Consider the following 21,951-nt stretch of genomic DNA (forward strand, 5'->3'; position numbering starts at 1 on the left):
TTTAATTCTTCCAACAGATCTGGTTTCTTAAAGTATCAGAATACAAAGAACTGATCGTCCAGTAGATTAGCCAACTAGAAGATGACTCAAAATCATCTAATAATGCCAGTTTCTTGGGTATCACCATCGAGAGAAAAAAAAACCCTACAAGGTAAACCTTCTTTAAGGCCCCATTTAAAACTGGCTCCTATGATAATAATTTATTCTTTATTGAATAATACACTGTAAATGTCTTATAGTTTCCTTCAGCAGAGAAATAAAGAAAACATTCTTCAGATTTATGGACACCTAATAAAAATTCATAAGAGGTCTTCATATCCTCAATCACATCAACATTTATAGAAGCCATTCTAGATTTAGTTTGTTTATTATGACTATCAGATGAGTACAGGATCATATAAGTCACATACCTAACGACAATAATCATTCCATTTGATTGTTTAACTTTAGCACAAATTCTTACTATAAAATGTATATTGGTTTAATCCAGTGAGATAACTGTTCAACTTGTGAGATAGTCAAGCTTATGGCCTCCAAAGAAATATTTTTTTTTATTTGTAATCTGAGTTATATTTTGGCTGTAGCTTTGGTAGATTCAGTCTTATGAGTATCATATTCCAATTAAAAAAAACACGATCACTTCCAGTGCTTTAAACCCCAGAGGACGTGTTAGGCACATCCTTGGTCATTAACTGACATCCAAATGAGGACGTGCCTGAAACGTCCTTGGTCGTTAATCCTTTGAGTGCTAACGACAGCTCTGAGCCATTGCAGAGTTTTCCCCTCTGGTGCTAACGAAGGCTCAAAGCCGTCGCTAGCACTCTCCCACCTTGAGGGAGATCTGGGGGCTCCCACCTTCTCCTTCCCCGGCGATCGGGCCTGCATAGTGACCGGCATTGCCGGGGCTTCACGTTATGCGCGGTGATGTCCCACGCAATGACGTGATGACGTCACTGCGCAACCTTATTTATACTTAAAGGTACACTGAACCCAAATTTCTTCTTTCATGATTCAGATAGAGCATGAAATTTTAAGCAACTTTCTAATTTACTCCTATTATCAATTTTTGTTTGTTCTCTTGCTATCTTTATTTTAAAAGCAGGAATGTAAATCTTAGCAGCCAGCCCCTTTTAGGTTCAGCACTATGGATAGCGCTTGCTTATTGGAGGCTTACATCTACCCACCAATAAACAAGCATAACCCAGGTTCTCAACCAAAAGTGGGCCGGCTCCTATTCGTCACATTCCTGCTTTTTAAATAAAGATAGCAAGAGAACGAATAATAGGAGTAAATTAGAAAGTTGCTTAACCCCTGAATGACCAACGACGTGCAGGGTACGTCCTCCAAAAAAATGTCCTTAACGACCAAGGACGTACCCTGCACGTCGTTGGTCTTTGAAAGCTGCTTTCATGTTATTGCAGTGATGCCTCGATATAGAGGCATCCTGCAATAACTTTTTTAAGCAGTCCGATGCAGAGAGAGCCACTCTGTGGCCCTCTCTGCATCGGCTATTGATGGCTATGATCGTTGGTGGGTGGGAGCGTGTCCAGGGAGGCGAGTGGGTGGCCATCAGTAGAGGAGGGGGGCGGGATTGCGTGTGCACGCGCATGCACGTGCACGGGAGCGTGCGCACGCGTGCACGGGAGCGTGCGCGCGCGTGCACGTGTGAAACTGCCCAAAAGTTAGAATTGAAGTGGAAGAGGCACAAGGTGGGACTCAGTGGGAGAGAGGGTGGGAATAAAAAATATTAATGATCTGGGAGAGGGTGGGGGGTTGGGTGTTAAGGGGGGTAAGCTACACTACAGAAAATCTTAAAGTAAACTTTTGATTTCAAACTGGGTACTGGCAGACAGCTGCCAGTACCCAATATGGTGCACAATAAGGCAGAGGAGGGGGGTAGAGAGCTGTTTGGGGGGGATCAGGGAGGTTGGGGCTAAGGGGGGGGTCCTACACAGCAGAATTATTATTTTTTTTTAAACAAAACAAAAAAAAACTTTTATTTTAGTACTGGCAGACTTTCTGCCAGTACTTAAGATGGCGGGGACAATTGTGGGGTGGGGGAGGGAAGACAGCTGTTTGGGAGGGATCAGGGGATGTGATGTGTCAGGTGGGAGGCTGATCTCTACACTAAAGCTAAAATTAACCCTGCAAGCTCCTTATAAGCTACCTAATTAACCCCTTCACTGCTAGCCATAATACACGTGTGATGCGCAGCAGCATTTAGCGGCCTTCTAATTACCAAAAAGCAACGCCAAAGTCATATATGTCTGCTATTTCTGAACAAAGGGGATCCTAGAGAAGCATTTACAACCATGTGTGCCATAATTGCACAAGCTGTTAGTAAATAATTTTAGTGAGAAACATAAAATTGTGAAAAATGTAGCGTTTTTTTCAATTTGATCGCATTTGGCGGTGACATGGTGACATGAAATATACCAAAATGGGCCTAGATCAATACTTTGGGATGTCTTCTAAAAAAAAATATATACATGTCAGGGGATATTCAGGGATTCCTAAAAGATATCAGTGTCCCAATGTAACTAGCGCTAATTTTGAAAAAAAAGTGGTTTGGAAATAGCAAAGTGCTACTTCTATTTATTGCCCTATAACTTGCAAAAAAAGCAAAGAACATGTAAACATTGGGTATTTCTAAACTCAGGACAAAATTTAGAAACTATTTAGCATGGGAGTTTTTTGGTGGTTGTAGATGTGTAACAGATTTTGGGGATCAATGTTAGAAAAAGTGTGTTTTTTCCATTTTTTTCCTCATATTTTATAATTTTTTTATAGTAAATTATAAGATATGATGAAAATAATGGTATCTTTAGAAAGTCCATTTAATGGCGAGAAAAACGATATATAATATATGTGGGTACAGTAAATAAGTAAGAGGAAAATTACAGCTAAACACAAACACCGCAAAAATGTAAAAATAGCCTTGGTCCCAAACGGACAGAAAATGGAAAAGTGCTGTGGTCATTAAGGGGTTAAAATGTTATGCTCTATCTGAATCATGAAAGAAACAATGTGGGTTCAGTGTCCCTTTAACAATGTTAACTATAGGCGCAGGGGGCATGCTGCTTAGAAGCCTGTATCTCAGGCATCTAAGCAGCTACAGACCCCCAAGACCCACCGTTGGAAAGGTAATTGCCTAACCTTTCCAATAGTGTAAGTCTTGAAGATCTGAAAAAAAAAGTTAAATTTAAAAAAATAAATAGATAATAACTTAAAAAAGCTTAGCAACCAGGTGGGAAAGTGCTTAACACTCAAAGGGTTAAGGGGTTAAAGGGACACTAAACCCCAATTTTTTTCTTTAATGGTTCAGATAGAGCATGCAATTTTAAACAACTTTCTAGTCATTTTTTCTTCGTTCTCTTGCTATCTTTATTTAAAAATCAGGAATGTAAAGCATAGGAACCGGACCATTTTTGTTTGAGAACCTGGGTTATACTTGCTTATTAGTGGCTAAACGCCAGCCACCAATAAGCAAGTGCTATCCATGGTGCTCAACCTAAAATGGGCCAGCTCTTAAAAAGTACTTTCTTGCATCTTAAGTTATATGCATTATACTGTAAAATTGTTCATTACAGCTACAGAACCATCAAATCTGCTCGGTATAGGAAAAAGTTTGGATTTTGGAACAGTTTGAATAATTGAATATTTAGGTTTGTAAAATGGGACAGCTTGCAGAGGGGATGGGACCAAGGGCTCTATTTATCAAAGGCCAGGCACATGAGGTTCGTTGTCTGGAACCTTGTGTGTCCAGCCTCGTGGCGAGCAGGCAGCAATACGCTACCCATAGTTTACATTGCACAATTTGCTGAATGTGCAATGCTGACCTCAGCTTGTGCATGCCCAAGATCAGATCAAGATGATTGCAATCTGCCACCTAAAGTGTCACAAATAGGTTAAGTTAACTAGCAATGAAATGCTGGGGCTCCGAAGCAGCTATCACTGTTTGTTAAATGGGGCCCCAAGTGTAAACTACAATATGTAAAACTATGTAATGTCATAATACAGCTTTTACTTGCAAAAATATGGGGGCCGAACTATCAAGCTCTGAATGGAGTTTCATGCCACTGTTTCTGCACGAGCCTTAAGACCGCTGCTCCATAACTGGTCCACTGCCTCTGAGGCTGCGGACATTGATCCTCTTGATCCTATATGATCGGGCTGATTGACACCCCCTGCTAGTGGCCGCAAATCTGCAGGGAGCGGCATTGCACAAGCAGTTCTGGTAACCTGCTTGTGCAATATTAAATGCCGACAGCGTATGCTGTCGACAGTCAGTGATGTGTGTCGGACATGATACACTACAGCGTATTATGTCGGACAGACATTAATAAATTGGCCCCAATAAGATTGCTGTCAAAAAGGTAAGCGTGTGTGATTATTTATAATTGTACATAAATTGTGACAAACAAATACAAATCTAAATTTTCAAATACAATTTTTTTGGAAATACAAATTATTTTTATAATACAAATCTTTCATTATAAATACAATTTTTTTTTTTTTATGTACAGTCTCTTCTTTTTTTGGAATTATACTTTTGTTTTTTGGAAATATAATACATTTTTTCCTTTTGTAAGTACAATCTTTTTTTTTTGGAATTACACTTCCAGTATGTGTCAATACACTGTCAAATATAAATCTAGTTCCCATATGCTAAAGGACTTGTGATGTCACAGTATCCACTTCAGCAGTTTGCCCGGGAACCAGCTCCTATTTTGTTTTAATTAAATGTGGAGAAATGGCTGATAATCCAAACACATCATAATCTCAGGTAAACATTTTTAATTTATAATGTAACATTAATGCCTGAAGTGATTATTGTAATTTGCATAATACAACACTATACAGAGGAATATCGATTTTCTTGTTTTAATTACATTTTTAGTGGTAGCAGCAAAAACTCACTGTTATAGCACGTGGTCTTCTTTCAGAGTATGTTTTTTATGCTTTACCATACAACATGCCCAAAGTGCTTATTCTGTCTTGTTTTATAATAATAATGTACTAAGTAATATTGATTGTACTTACAAAAAACAAAATTGTACTTACAAAAAAAGAATTGTATTTGTAATTAAAATTTTGTATTCATAAAAAAATATATATTGTATTTCCAAAAAAACAAAACAAATGTATTTGAATATTTAGATTTGTATCCATATGTTACAATGTATGTACAATGATAAAGAATCACACACTTTTTGACTACAATCTGATTCCATGTATGGGAATCCCAGAAATGTCCCTCTAGACATCATTGATAACTACTATATTCTTTTCCTGTGCAACAATTAGTATTTGCTTACTTGTGTTTTTTTTAAACATATATGCATATTTGTGTATATAATATTGATTACTATGTGCTAGACATTTATGTGACTAGAATCAAACACAGGAAAGAGGCGCCGTATCTGTGAATCTGAAGGAGCCAACGACAAATATAAATCATGTGCAGGGTACCCTGCACAGATTGTTTATTTACCTGTGTACTCCTACAGATTCACACAGTGGTGTGCCTTTGTTTGCACCTAGCTCCTGGTCCCATATCGCTGGATTCAGTATACACAGTCCGTTAAGACATAGAGTCCTCTACCTTGGGTATCCTTGTTTGCCGGTTCAGCCAGCTGGTTTGCTGTGAATACCAGCCTGCCCCTATAGGCACATTGGAGTGCCTTTCCACATTGTGAGTACCCTGCACATGATTTATATTTGTCGTTGGCTCCTTCAGATTCACACATACAGCGCCTCTTTCCTGTGTTTGATTCTAGATTTATAACCTTTGGAGGGTGAAGATCGAGTGCTGCCTCCAGTTCCATAGAAGACAGATACCTGTACCAGATCGGGTCATTTTGGACTTTGTGTATTTGTCTTTCATCCTGATCTAGGACTGGGTATAATATTGTGAATACACACACTTATATTGTATCTATGTTATATTAGTACTTTGTTGATTTTTGGTCTGAAACATCCACATATGGTTACGTGGGCCTACATATATATTACACACCGTTCTTAGTAGCGCCCCCTATTGGGTTATTCCCTTGGTTCACATTTATGTGACTGTGTCATTTCTTTGGATGCCTATGAATACAGCTACATAAAGCAGCAATTTAGCCTATGTTTGATATATACATTAAAGGGATGGTAAATCCTAGCACTTTGTGAAATACTAGGATTTACCATTGGAACAAATAAAGGGGACTTTCAGTCATGAAGTGTTCTGCCGTGGACTGCCTGAGACGCTCAGCACAGCGAACATTCAAACAAATAAAGGGACTTTCAGCATGAAGTATTTTATACTTCATGACTGAAAGTCCCCTTTATTTGTTCCAATGGTAAATCCTAGCGTTTCACAAACGCTAGGATTTACTATGCCTTTAATAACCATCTTGTTGTTCTGCATACACAAGTAACAAAAGTCAGCTCTAAGAGGCATATTTAAGAAATGTCTTGCGGACCTGATCCGACAGTGCGGATCAGGTCCGCAAGACATCGCTGAATGCGGACAGCAATACGCTCTCCGCATTTAACATTGCACCAGCAGCTCACAAGAGCTGCTGGTGCAACGCCGCCCCCTGCAGACTCGCGGCCAATAGGTTGCCAGCAGGGGGTGTCAATCAACCACGATCGTACCCGATCGGGTTGAATTGTTGCGATTCCTGTCCGCCTGCTCTGAGCAGGCGGACAATGTTATGGAGCAGCGGTCTTTGTGACCGCTGCTTCATAACTGCTGTTTCTGGCGAGTCTGAAGACTCGCCAGAAACACGGGCCGTCAAGCTCCTTTCGGAGCTTGATAGATAGGCCCCTAATTCTATACTGAAATTAGGCAGTGGTTAAGCATGTGTAAAGATGTAGGTATCAACCAATTATAAAGATAGGCTTCATATGCCATAAGGAATATAAGAAAAATACTTCATATGATCAACCATTAGTTGCAATTAATTTTTCATTTACTTTCAGTATGGATTTATTTGTGATGTCACCATTATTTTTCCCAGCATGCTATTATGATTTCCTTTGACGCCTAACACTTGTTAAGGAACCACATAGGACAGCACTGAAGCGTCACACACAAGAGACCCTGTGGCAAATGATTTTTTTAGAGTCTCTAGAGCTGACATTGGCTCAGTTTTGGATTACTCACTTTTTACTTGTGATGTGAGGGAAAGAAACAGGTTCTCAACTGACTTATTAAATCCTTTTGATTTGCTGAGCTCCTGTAACAAAGATGACAACAATTATTTACGTCCGTAATTTAAAGAATATAAAACCCAACTTTTTCTTTCATGATTTAGATGGCGCATACTTTTATTATCACATTTTCTTTGTTCTCTTGGTATCTTTTATTGAAAAGCTGGGACATGTGCTTAGGTGCTGGTTCATTTCTTGAGCACTATATGGCAGCAGTTTTACAAGAATATTATACATTTGCAAGAGCACTAGAGGGCAGCACTATTTCCTGTCATGTAGTGCTCCAGATACCTACCTAGGTATCTCTTCAACACAGAATATCATAGGAATAAAGCAAATTTGATAATGGAAGTATTTTTTTTAAAAATGTTATGTTCTGTCGGAATCACAAAATAACATTTTTGGGTTTCATATCCCTTTAAAGGGACACTGAACCCAATTTTTTTCTTTCATGATTCAGATAGAGCATGCAATTTTAAGCACCTTTCTAATTTACTCCTATTACCATTTTTTCTTTATTATCTTGCTATCTTTATTTGAAAAGCAAGAATGTAAGTTTAGAAGCCGGCCCATTTTTGGTTCACAACCTGGGTTGTCCTTGCTGATTAGACAGCACCAATAAACAAGTGCTGTCCATGGTTCTAAACCAAAAATTGGCTGGGTCCTTAGCTTAGATGCCTTATTTTTCAAATTTAAAAAGCAACAGAACGAAGAAAAATTGATAATAGGAGTAAATTAGAAAGTTGCTTATAAATGCATGCTCTATCTGAATCATGAAAGAAAAAATTTGGGTTCCGTGTCCCTTTAAGGTTTAAGCCGTAATTTACAGCAATATTACTGGAGTGGTTCTAAAGTGTATTCATTGTACCTGTGAATGTAGCAACATTAGTTATACATCTTTATAAATAGAAACAGCTTTTTTTTACAATGTTTTTTATGAATAACTAAAAATGTAATGCAGTTTTTAGGGAAAACAATATTATAATGTTGCATATAACATATAGAATATATTTTGTAGTGTATATAGAATTGAATTAAATTACTATGAGAACAATAATTGAATACATTACCAAAGTGTTTAAAGGTGTCACTTCATGGAAAGGAGGTGGAGTAGGTGGAACAACAGATATTTTGCTACAACATAAAGAAAACAAAACAAGGGGTTAATCATAAATAATATATGTATTTTTTCTAAATCTATATCAAACTATACTCTTAGGGCTAGATTACAAGTGGTGCCTTATTTAGTGCTTTTGCTCGAGCATAAACTTCGCTAGACGTAAGCTTTTTGTGTGAGTCGGGAAGTGAATGCATTACAAGTTGAAACCCGATCAAAACCAATGTGCGCTAACCAAAAGACTTACAATATCGCAACCACATTAACTTTTTCACCCCCATAGATGTCAATGGAGAGCGCAGAAGAAAAAATCCTAAGACCTATCATTTGTGCGCTAACCCAACAGGAGTTATTAATATTTCACCTTCCAATGTTCTTCACATACAGAAAAATGTTTTTTTTATTGTAAATATATATTTCTATATATATTTATAGATACCTAAATATCTATTCCTATAGATATATAGGTATAGATATCAACTTTTCATTAACATAATCAGAAGCGTGTTAATCAATGTTCTTCACATAGAAAACTAAATTAAATTTATATAGATATATATATACAGTATATATATATATATATATATATATATATATATATATATATATATATATATATATATATGTATAGTCCAATATGAAGACAAATGCACTCTCTGGATTTAAATAAATATGACTTTATTGCGTATTTATAAATATATATATATGAGAATGTAAAATAGATATCTATGGCTATATATCAGAGACATGGGTGGGCTACAATGAGACAGGGTGACTGCTGATTGTCTCTCTGCACATGCACTATGGCATGGGTTTGGGTACTGCCCAGGTTTCCTAAACATTTCTACATTGAATCTATATACATAAATATCAAAATGGCCCATAAAAGAGAGGAAAGTGTGATGTATATACACATCCAAATGATCATTTCCATGTTAAAGAACAAGTTGCTCCATTATCCATGTATAGAACTTATAATTGTCTGATGATGAGCCATCATTACAGAGAATAACCAACAGAAAAATGCTTAAAATATTTAATTGACCATTTTCTTGAACTAACCTTACAAAAATCATCTTTCAAATCTAGAGAGAGATTATTTCATTTAGCTGAACTAACAAACAACTCTGGGGTGTCACGTTTGGAAACACCCTTGATCTATAGAATATTTTTAACTGGTTAGAAACATTGTTCCCTAAGCCTAACAAGAAGGTTGTCGAGTATATTATAATCTTCACTTTGTAGCGTATATTATAATTTTGACTTTTTTGTTTTATGCCATTATATTCAACTGCTCCTGATTCTATTGCTCTTGTCAAACAAGGTCTAAGTTTTGTTGTTAGAATAACTAATTCTAGACTGGCATTTGCTACTTTATTACCATCAAATAAACTTGCTCTTGGAGAAAGTACTCTACTCTTCAATCCGCTGGTGCCTAGCATGACTTAAAGAGATGGTAAACGTTCCCCTTTGTATAAGCAGGAATGTTAGCAATATTTTCGATGGAGTTTAATACATCAGATGTATTGGTTGTATTGAAGATACACTATAACTTACTTTTTAATGTAGCAGTGAAATTGAAATACCCCGCTATCCGGCCACCAACTTCAAAACTTTTTTTGTGAGCTAATGTTTTGAATTGTTCTCCAATTGGTGCTCTAGCTACAAAAAAAAATAAAAAAATTGTGTGAGTGTCGTATGGCTATAGCACAAATTGGATAACAGTTTAAAATGTTAGCTCACAAAAAAAATACTTTTGATGTTGGCAGCCGGAGCGCGGTGTATTTGAATTTCAGTGCTACATTAAAAAGTAAGTTAAAGCGCATCTTCATTACAACTGGTGAATTAAACTCAATCTAAAATTATACAAAGGGGAAAGTTTACCATCACTTTAACAAAAACTTCAACAATTTTCCAACATCTTCACCCTTTCTTCCTGGTCACTTACTCATCCTGGACTAACAGATTATCTCCCCTCACTCTCCAAATCAATGGTGGATCCCTTATATATACAATAACATTTGTTTTAAAAGTTACATGCTAAATTGTTGACAAATGTGATTAACCCTTTCTCATTTTAGTCATTATATGCTTATGCATAAAATTAATTTTTCAAAAAACAAAACTATTTTCTAAAATAAATGTTAAAATATATTTCATCGTTTATTACTTTGATTTGTTCACTATTTAAATATTTTACCGATCCTTGGAAGTGATCTTGTTAATTAAAAAATTTGAAATGAACATGCAAAAAGCTAGGCCTGCTATGTAAAAATGTCTTTTTAACAAGGTAAATGCCTTTTGAAAAACATTTTGAGAAATTTAAAAAAAAATTGTGTATTTTTTATTTTTTTATTTTGATGGATTAGATTTTGATATGCAATGGTGTTCCAATGTTAAGTATATGATAAGTAAATAGGGTGTGGAGTATTTTGAAAACTATTCAAAATCACATTTTTATAAAGGAAAATCTTATGAAAATCTCATTAACAAAACATGGAATAAACTCGATAGTTGCCATATAAAAACAACATTTCTTCACAGGAAGACTGTATAGCACTTACTAGAAATATAGAAATAAACATACTACAGAACAGAAAGGGTTAACCCATATTTGTCTTGAATCTTATTTTTGGGTGCTAAACCATATTTTCAATTTGTTAAACATTGAGCAGGAGCTAATTCTAATATGTTACGTGGATACTGGACATTCAAATGTATAAACTATAGAAACATTTTGTTCCTATATATATCAGAGCAAGTTGAATTATTATTATTATTATTATTATCATGGATTATTTGTAGAGCGCCAACAGATTCCGCAGCATAAAAACATGGGTCTAATATGAAAGGTAACAATTATGGGATAAAGAGATAGAGGGCCCTGCCAGGAGTTTCACTGCTGTAAATCAGCTCTCATAGAGGTGATCTACAAAGCAGATAGGCTCCTAGGCTTACATAGATCATATGTTAAAAATGATATTATAGGGGAAAAACAGGTACCATTAATGTTACAGCCAGGAGCTTATGTGACTGTTTAAGTTTTATTTAGGTGCATAAACAGATAGACAAAATGTAACACCTCTATCTGACTCTGTGTTTCCTTCAATTGCATTTTCTCAAATTAATTATTTCACAGATTATATAGCTATTTTCAAATGGTTGAAAGCAAAAAGCTGATGTTTAATTAACCATGGTTACTGTATAATCTGCATATGATCTTAAAAGGACAGAAAGGTCAAAATGTGTACGAGTGCATTTCAGAACTACATAGAATCATTTTTGCATTATGCTTCCATGAGCAAAAATTCTTCTAGTAAAAGTTACTGCTGTTTTAGCGGCACACGCACGTGTGTTTTATGTGACTAGAGCTTCAGGAGTCAAACGCCATGACTGGCCCTCATGTGTATCAGAGAAGACTTAATTTGTGTTATACAAGTCACTGCTGATTCTCTGAGAAGGAGTGATATTTGAATACTGGTGCACAGGCCCTCACTGGATATGTGTGTATGCCACTGAAAAACCGTAATAACAGAAGTATTTTTGCTAATGGAAATATATTGCAAAATTGCTTCTGTTTAAAATTGAAATGCACCCATGCAAACTTCATTGTTGACCTCTCTATACTATTAAGTATTCACACCAAAAAAGATTATCAGCGCTAAAACAACCTGCAACTTTCCTATTTTAGTATATTAGTATAGACCCCACATATGATTAATATATATGCACACACAACGAACAATAAACAAATTCATATAGATATAAAAAATAACAACATTACAACATTAGTACATAAGATAAAATAAACAAGTTACCCAAACGTCCAAAAGAAATAGCACAAGAAAAAAACGTTTTTCAAGTCCTTTGTGGAGGTGATATAGCACAATTACCCAAGTTGATGCAGCTCCTCTTTGGATGATCTTTCTTCTAATCACCCGAATATGGAACAACTAAAGCAAGGGAGTACAAAGATTTGTACTCCCTTGCTTTAACTATTAAGTATTGTTTAATATAGACAATAAAAAATAAGTACAAAAAAAAATGTTGACAAGGAGATTTTACCTCATTTTTTGGTAAGTTTTCAGTAGCTTGGAACCAACAGTTTCTTGTTTTCCTGCAAGTTAAATACAAAACTTATATTTTAGTCAGACTTAATTGCCTGTTGCAGTTACAAGGAACAAGATAACATCAAAATGATGTTGACACCAGTGAAACTTGATTATACAATCAGTACAAATGTGTCACACACATTATCATACAGGATATAATCACAGCTAAACACTTTTATTACCCACTTTCCAAGTGTTGGAAATGTCACTTAAAGCATTTAGAAAACATTGTTTGTGTTCGTCATGTAAAAAAGAGAGGGGTTTTAAAAATAAAAAAGTACCATTCTGAAAGAAATAAGAAACATAAATCTATGGGGCCGATTTAGCATGGCCCGAATGGGGCCAAATACCCCTGTTTTCCTGCTAGCCTTCCGGCTCGCCAGAAACAAAGACCGCAGCTCCTTAACTCGTCCGTGGCATCTGAGGCTGTGGACATCAATCCGCCCGATCGAATACGATTGGGTTGATTGACACTCCCTGCTAGCGGCCGATTGGCCGCAAATCTGCAGGGGGCAGCATTGCACAAGCAATTCACCAGGACTGCTTGTGCAATGTTAAATGCCGACAGCGTATGCTGTTGGCACTCAGCGATGTCTGGCAGACATGATACACTACAGTGTATCATATCTGTCAGACACTGATAAATCAGCCCCTATGTATGTATTACAGAATATGTGTGTGTGTTTTTTCAATGTCAGGTATCCTGAAATGTCACTAAAATCCCTTAGGAAGAATAGAGAAACTTCTACAGTATGGTAGATGAGAGGATACTGTCTTCCAACATCAAGAAATCTTTTGCTACTTCCAAACTCCAAACTTTACAGTTGTGAAGCATCTGTCTGTTTATTCCGACTAGAACAATAAAAAGCAAGAAAGAAAGAAAGAAAGAAAGAAAGAAGAGAAAAAAAAGAAAGAACAAATCTAAGAGCCTTGAATGCAGATGATTATCCAGCAGTGAAGTGATACACTAAGAATTTTGGATCTCAGCCAACAGAGGTTACATTACTATCTACCAAACAATGAGGCAGTGTATTTCTTTTCATTCTGCTTTTAAAGGGGCATATAGCATTGCTTTAAATGTAATGCATCTCTTCCAGTCATTTTAGTCTATCTGCTTATATTTTGCATATTATTAAGAAAAGCAGTCAAACAGCTTCACACAATCCATTATCCTCAATATAAAAGCACTTATATAGGAGAGTGGGAGAGACTGTTCATGTGCACACTGCTTCAGTCTCTATTCCATAATAACAAGCAGCCATGAGTGCTCTCAGAATAAGGACAAGAAGTTGTCTCTGATTGGCTACATTGCCACAACCTACTTTAAAAAAAAAAAAAAAAAATTATGCTTACCTGATAAATTTCTTTCTTTTGCGATGTACCGAGTCCACGGATTCATCCTTACTTGTGGGATATTATCCTTCCTAACAGGAAGTGGCAAAGAAAGCACCACAGCAGAGCTGTCTATATAGCTCCCCCCTTAACTCCAACCCGCAGTCATTCGACCGAAGGCCAAGGAAGAAAAAGGAGAAACTATAAGGTGCAGAGTTGACTGAAGTTTTCAATAAAAAATACTATCTGTCTTGAATAGACAGGGCGGGCCGTGGACTCGGTACATCGCAAAAGAAAGAAATTTATCAGGTAAGCATAAATTTTGTTTTCTTTTGCAAGATGTACTGAGTCCACGGTTTCATCCTTACTTGTGGGATACCAATACCAAAGCTTTAGGACACGGATGAAGGCACCACTGCTTGCAAAATCTTTCTCCCAAAAATAGCCTCAGAAGAAGCAAAAGTATCAAATTTGTAAAATTTGGAAAAGGTATGAAGCGAAGACCAAGTCGCAGCCTTACAAATCTGTTCAACAGAAGCATCATTTTTAAAAGCCCATGTGGAAGCCACAGCTCTAGTAGAGTGAGCAGTAATTCTTTCAGGAGGCTGCTGTCCAGCAGTCTCGTAAGCCAAACGGATGATGCTTTTCAGCCAAAAGGAGAGGTAGCCGTAGCCTTTTGACCCCTACGCTTTCTAGAATAGACAACAAAAAAAGAAGATGTTTGACGAAAATCTTTGGTTGCCTGCAAATAGAACTTCAAAGCACGAACCACGTCCAAGTTGTGCAATAAACGTTCCTTCTTAGAAGAAGGATTAGGACACAGAGAAGGAACAACAATCTCCTGATTGATATTCCTGTCAGTAACAACCTTAGGGAGGAACCCAGGTTTGGTACGCAAAACCACCTTATCAGCATGGAAAACAAGATAAGGCAAGTCACATTGTAATGCAGATAGTTCAGAAACTCTTCGAGCTGAAGAGATAGCAACTAGAAACAGAACTTTCCAAGATAGAAGCTTAATATCTATGGAATGCATGGGTTCAAACGGAACCCCCTAAAGAACTTTAAGAACTAAATTTAGACTCCATGGCGGAGCAACAGGTTTAAACACAGGCTTGATTCTAACTAAAGCCTGACAAAAAGCCTGAACATCTGGGACATCTGCCAGACGTTTGTGCAATAGAATAGACAAAGCAGATATCTGTCCTTTTAAGGAACTAGCTGACAATCCTTTCTCCAATCCTTCTTGAAGAAAGGGCAAAATCCTAGGAATCCTGATCTTACTCCATGAGTAGCTTTTGGATTCGCACCAAAAAAGATATTTACACCATATCTTATGATAGATTTTCCTGGTGACAGGCAATCAAGGTATCTATGACCGACTCAGAGAAACCCCGCTTTGATAAAATCAAACGTTCAATCTCCAAGCAGTCAGTTGCAGAGAAATTAGATTTGGATGCTTGAACAGACCTTGAATCAGAAGGTCCTGTCTTAGTGGCAGAGTCCATGGTGGCAGAGATGACATGTCCACCAGGTCTGCATACCAAGTCCTGCGTGGCCACGCAGGTGCTATCAAAATCACCGAAGCTCTCTCCTGTTTGATCCTGGCAATCAGACGTGGAAGGAGAGGGAAAGATGGAAACACATAAGCCAGGTTGAATGACCAGGGTACTGCTAGAGCATCTATCAGTACTGCCTGAGGATCCCTTGACCTGGATCCGTAATGAGGAAGTTTGGCGTTCTGACGAGACGCCATCAGATCCAATTCTGGTGTGTCCCATAGCTGAACCAGTTGAGCAAACACCTCCGGATGGAGCTCCCACTCCCCCGGATGAAAAGTCTGACGAATTAGAAAATCTGCCTCCCAGTTCTCTACCCCGGGATATAAATTGCTGATAGATGGCAAGAGTGAGTCTCTGCCCATCGTATTATCCTGGAAACTTCTATCATCGCTAAGGAACTCCTTGTTCCCCCCCTGATGATTGATATAAGCTACAGTTGTGATGTTGTCCGACTGAAATCTGATGAAATCTGATGAAATCTGATGAATCCGGCCGAAACCAGCTGAGGCCACGCCTGAAGAGCATTGAATATCGCTCTTAATTCCAGAATATTTATCGGTAGGAGGGCCTCCTCCTGAGTCCACAAACCCTGTGCTTTCAGGGAATTCCAGACTGCACCCCAGCCCAATAGGCTGGCATCCATCGTCACTATGACCCACGCTGGCCTGCGGAAACACATTCCCTTGGACAGATGATCCTGTGACAACCACCAAAGAAGAGAGTCTCTGGTCTCTTGATCCAGATTTATCTGAGGAGATAAATTTGCATAATCCCCATTCCACTGATTGAGCATGCACAGTTGCAGTGGTCTGAGATGTAAGCGAGCATATGGAACTACGTCCATCGCTGCTACCATTAAACCGATAACCTCCATACACTGAGCCACTGACGGCCGAGGAATGGAATGAAGAGCTCGGCAGGTGGTCAAAATCTTTGATTTCCTGACCTCTGTCAGAAATATTTTCATGTCCACCGAGTCTATCAGAGTCCCTAGAAATGAAACTCTTGTGAGAGGGAAAAGAGAACTCTTTTTTACGTTCACCTTCCACCCATGAGATCTTAGAAAGGCCAACACTAAGTCTGTGTGAGACTTGGCTAGTTGGAAAGTCGACGCTTGAGTTAGGATGTCGTCTAGATAAGGCGCCACTGCTATGCCCCGCGGCCTTAGGACCGCCAGAAGGGACCCTAGCACCTTTGTGAAGACTCTTTGCGCCGTGGCCAACCCGAAGGGAAGAGCCACAAACTGGTAATGCTTGTCCAGAAAACCAAACCTGAGGAACCGGTGATGATCTTTGTGGATAGGAATGTGTAGATACATCCAAGTCCACGGTGGTCATATATTGACCCTCCTGGATCATTGGTACAATAGTCCGAATGGTCTACATCTTAAAGGATGGAACTTTTAGTAATTGGTTTAGGATCTTGAGATCTAGAATTGGTCTGAAGGTTCCCTCTTTTTTGGGAACCACAAACAGATTGGAGTAGAACCCTTGCCCCTGTTCTGCTTTTGGAACTGGGCAGATCACTCCCATGGTAAAAAGGTCTTCTACACAGCGTAAGAATGCCTCTCTTTTTGTCTGGTTTACAGACAATTGAGAAATATGGAATCTCCCCCTTGGAGGAGAATCCTTGAAATCTAGAAGATACCCCTGGGTTACAATTTCTACTGCCCAGGAGTCCTGAACGTCTCTTGCCCAGGCCTGAGCAAAGAGAGAGAGTCTGCCCCCTACTAGATCCAGTCCCAGATCGGGGGCTACCCCTTCATGATGTCTTAGTGGCAGCAGCAGGCTTCTTGTCCTGTTTACCCTTGTTCCAAGCCTGGTTAGATCTCCAGACTGGCTTGGATTGAGCAAAGTTCCCCTCTTGCTTTGCAGCAGGGGAAGAGGAATCGGGACCACTTGAAGTTTCGAAAGGAACGAAAATTATTTTGTTTGGTCCTCATCTTATTTGACTTATCCTGAGGGAGGGCATGACCCTTCCCTCCAGTGATGTCTGAAATGATCTCCTTCAGTTCAGGCCCGAATAGGGTCTTACCTTTGAAAGGGATGGTCAAAAGCTTAGATTTTGATAACACATCAGCCGACCAGGACTTAAGCCATAACGCTCTACGCGCTAAAATGGCAAAACCTGAATTCTTTGCCTCTAACTTAGCTAGAAGAAAAGCGGCGTCTGTAATGAAAGAATTAGCTAGCTTAAGAGCCCTAATTCTGTCCAGAATATCATCTAGTGGGGTCTCCACCTGAAGAGCCTCTTCCAGAGCCTCAAACCAAAAGGAAGCTGCAGTGGTTACAGGAACAATGCACGCTATAGGCTGGAGAAGAAAACCCTGATGAACAAAAATTTTCTTTAGGAGACCCTCTAATTTTTTATCCATAGGATCTTTGAAAGCACAACTGTCCTCGATAGGTATAGTTGTACGCTTAGCCAGAGTAGAAATAGCTCCCTCCACCTTCGGGACCGTCTGCCATGAGTCCCGCATGGTGTCAGATATGGGAAACATCTTCTTAAAAACAGGAGGGGGAGCGAACGGAATACCTGGTCTATCCCACTCCTTAGTAACAATGTCCGAAATCCTCTTAGGGACCGGAAAAACATCAGTGTAAACAGGAACCTCTAAAAATGTGTCCATTTTACACAATTTCTCTGGAAATACAATAGGGTCACAATCATCCAGTCGCTAAAACCTCCCTGAGCAATAAACGGAGGTGTTCTAGCTTAAATTTAAATGCCGTCATATCTGAATCTGTCTGAGGGAACATCTTTCCTGAATCTGAAATCTCTCCCTCAGATAGCAAATCCCTCATCCCTACCTCTGAACATTGTGAGGGTATATCGGATACGGCTACTAAAGCATCAGAAGGCTCAGCATTCGTTCTTAACCCAGAGCTACTGCGCTTCCCTTGCAACCCAGGCAGTTTAGATAAAACCTCTGTGAGGGTAGTATTCGTAACTGAGGCCATTTATTGCAAGGTGAAAGAATTAGATGCACTAGAGGTACTTGGCATCGCTTGTGCGGGCGTTACTGGTTGTGACACTTGGGGAGAACTAGATGGCAAAATCTGATTTACTTCTGTCTGAGAATCATCCAGTGCCAAACTCTTATAAGTCAAAATATGCTGTTTGCAATTTATAGACATATCAGTACAAGTGGGACACATTCTAAGAGGGGGTTCCACAATGGCTTCTAAACAAATTGAACAATGAGTTTCCTCAATGTCAGACATGTTGAACAGGCTAGTAATGAGACAAGCAAGCTTGGAAAACACTTTATTTAATGAAAAAACAACAAAAAAAGGCATACACAAACTGCAAAACTGCTTAAAATTCACTTAAATTTACCGAAATTTTTGTAGTAGACTCACTAAACATTTGTAAGATTGCACCACAAGTATTGAAGCAATTAACCCCAAATATGCAAACCGGATTGACAAAGTGTCAAAAACCGGAAAGAACCCCTGTCAGCACCTTGCCACAGCTAGTAAGATGTGTGGTGATATATGTGCAGGACTCAACTATGCAGCCCCTAATTCTGATATGCTCCCAGTATCAGAAAGTGTAAAATCTAAAACAAAATGGGGGAGGGGTGCGCTCAAAAACAGAGCAGTGAGTGGGACTAAGTCTATTACCTAATAACTAATATATATATATATATATATTATCAAAGGCTCGTTAGTATCAAGTGAGTGGTTAGTCGTTAGTCGTGGTTATTTGGCAACCTAGTTAAGGGAGGTGATTTGCCGTGATATCTGGTAATTATATAATGGGGGGTGTTTTTAATATGTGGGTCCTCAATAGGATATGATACACATATGTGTACAATGGGGTTTGTTACAAATTGTGATACAATATGTTACAAGATAGCAATGCTTAAGGTGCAAAATACATATGGTGGAAACAAACAACAATATGTGGTGTTTAGAATAAAGATAGGTGCTAATATAGAGTAAAGATTCTGTTATACAGATATGTGTGTATATGTAAATACTTCCAGATTAAAAAAACAAATATTGGATTTGTATTAATATTCAGTTTATAGATATAAACAAATAAAAACAAATAAAATGAACAAATCAGTAAACCTTATCAATTGAGTATATCAAATAATGTACTGTGTCAGTAAAAATGGTGTCGGTAAAAATAACTTGTCAGCATAGACAAAAATACTGAAATACTGAGATTAGCTGATATGATAATAGACACTCTTGTTCATACTATGTCCTTGAAAGGATATGATGATTATAGTTCAGTATGAAATGTAAAAGTTAAAAGTTGTGGCCACAACTATTTGTAAGGGATCCAAAGAGCTCCAAGGAGCTATTTCCTGTTTAGGTAGCTTGTGTAGCTTATAATGTCCCGTAATTGAATATACAGAGTTCTTATGATGCTCACCCCTACCGGACTACCGATATCCCTTACCTCCTCTTCTAGTATCGTGGGTTATGGGAAGGTTGTAATTGACCCGGGATGTGTCTCAGTTCGGCGTGTTGCCGTGTAGCTGTGGTGGTTTGTGAGCGTCTCACCTTCAAATTTCCCGGTCAGTCCTTCCTACCCTGACGTCTACACAGAGTAGTCACGTGGTCCTCGGAGGTCCAATCGGATAGCCGGGTCGTTGGGGGGAGTGGTGCAATAGCGGTTCTATCAGATTTTCTTGCTGGAGCCAAATTCGGTCACACTGGATTGTCAAAATCTACGCGTTTCAGCGCTGGATATGCGCCTTTATCAAGACTTCCTCAGCTAATCTCAGTATTTTTGTCTATGCTGACAAGTTATTTTTACCGACACCATTTTTACTGACACAGTACATTATTTGATATACTCAATTGATAAGGTTTACTGATTTGTTCATTTTATTTGTTTTTATTTGTTTATATCTATAAACTGAATATTAATACAAATCCAATATTTGTTTTTTTAATCTGGAAGTATTTACATATACACACATATCTGTATAACAGAATCTTTACTCTATATTAGCACCTATCTTTATTCTAAACACCACATATTGTTGTTTGTTTCCACCATATGTATTTTGCACCTTAAGCATTGCTATCTTGTAACATATTGTATCACAATTTGTAACAAACCCCATTGTACACATATGTGTATCATATCCTATTGAGGACCCACATATTAAAAACACCCCCCATTATATAATTACCAGATATCACGGCAAATCACCTCCCTTAACTAGGTTGCCAAATAACCACGACTAACGACTAACCACTCACTTGATACTAACGAGCCTTTGATAATATATATATATATTAGTTATTAGGTAATAGACTTAGTCCCACTCACTGCTCTGTTTTTGAGCGCACCCCTCCCCCATTTTGTTTTAGCACCTTGCCACAGCTCTGCTGTTGCTCCTACCTGCCCTTAGGGATCAATAATGTGGGGATAAAGCTTCGATTAGGCCCCAGAAGTTCACCAGGACCCTCCAGTATTGTAGCTTGCTGCTTGTCTATATAAAATAACTGCGCAACTGAGGCGCGAAATTAGGCCCCGCCCACCGCACTCAATGTTACTAGGGCCATCAGAACAAACTACCAAGCGTTTTTACAGCCATGTGGGTTATAAAACCCCAAAAAAAAGCCAAGTGTATCCCTCAAAACAGTTGTCCCATAAGAAATATAAACAGTACTCCCAGAACACACAAATGTTTGCCTTATATATTATTCAAACTGAGTGTCCATAAATTAAGCCCTTTATGCAAGCTAGTAAAGCCCCTTCTAATACTAGGATTACTGCTTACCCTTCCCCTCATGGGGATACTGTCAGCCTTTCTGAGTTATCACAGTTTCTGCAGAAAAAATTACTGAACATACCTCATTGCTGTATAGCAAGAAACAGTTCCTCACACTGAAGTTTTCCTGTACTCCTCAGCTTCTGTGGGAACAGCAGTGGACCTTAGTTACAAATGCTAAGATCATAATCCTCTAGGCAGAAATCTTCATCTATATCCTGCCTGAGAGTAAATAGTACACACCGGTACCATTTAAAAATAACAAACTCTTGCTTGAAGATAAAATAAAAACTAACAGTTTATCACCTCTTTCACTTTACCCTTCCTGCTTAAAGCTGGCAAAGAGAATGACTGGGGGGTGGAGTTAAGGGGGAGCTATATAGACAGCTTTGCTGTGGTGCTCTCTTTGCCACTTCCTGTTAGGAAGGATAATATCCCACAAGTAAGGATGAAACCGTGGACTCGGTACATCTTGCAAAAGAAATAATTGTATGCCTTGCCCTCTAATACATTATGTTTGGGGTCTACAGAACGTAGCCTCATTGTCTCTCATGTGCAGTAACACACATGCCAGTTTAGATAACTACGTCTTTCTTATGGCCTGATGATCAAGAACTCACTATTAAACACAACATAAATACATGCAAAAGTAGTTACACTCACATAAACACTGTCTGATAAAAATGATTAGAAAAATATTTAAAGAGATATAAGTACTCAAAGCTAGATGGTATAAGGTGGTTGAAAAAAAAGGTTCTGAATATGTCTAAATATGGGTATGTATGCATATATATATATATATATATATATATTTATCTATATATATATATATATATATATACAGACAGCAGGCAGGCCAGCACTCACGGTTAACATTTCATC

The 21,951-nt window shown here is 38.2% G+C and overlaps 1 protein-coding gene across 1 annotated transcript in view; it reads right to left on the reverse strand.

The window, feature by feature from the left end:
• The window catches only part of SYTL3 (synaptotagmin like 3), a 201,592-nt gene that overhangs the window by 73,506 nt on the left and 106,135 nt on the right, over window positions 1-21,951 (reverse strand). The window contains exons 5-7 of the mRNA XM_053710653.1: window positions 12,386-12,437; window positions 8,274-8,337; window positions 7,157-7,229 (exon numbers count right to left, since the gene is read on the reverse strand). Coding sequence (XP_053566628.1) covers window positions 7,157-7,229; window positions 8,274-8,337; window positions 12,386-12,437 — 189 coding nt within the window. The remainder of the gene's footprint in view (window positions 1-7,156; window positions 7,230-8,273; window positions 8,338-12,385; window positions 12,438-21,951) is intronic.

Source organism: Bombina bombina, chromosome 4, assembly GCF_027579735.1.
Source record: "Bombina bombina isolate aBomBom1 chromosome 4, aBomBom1.pri, whole genome shotgun sequence".
Lineage (NCBI taxonomy): Eukaryota > Metazoa > Chordata > Amphibia > Anura > Bombinatoridae > Bombina > Bombina bombina.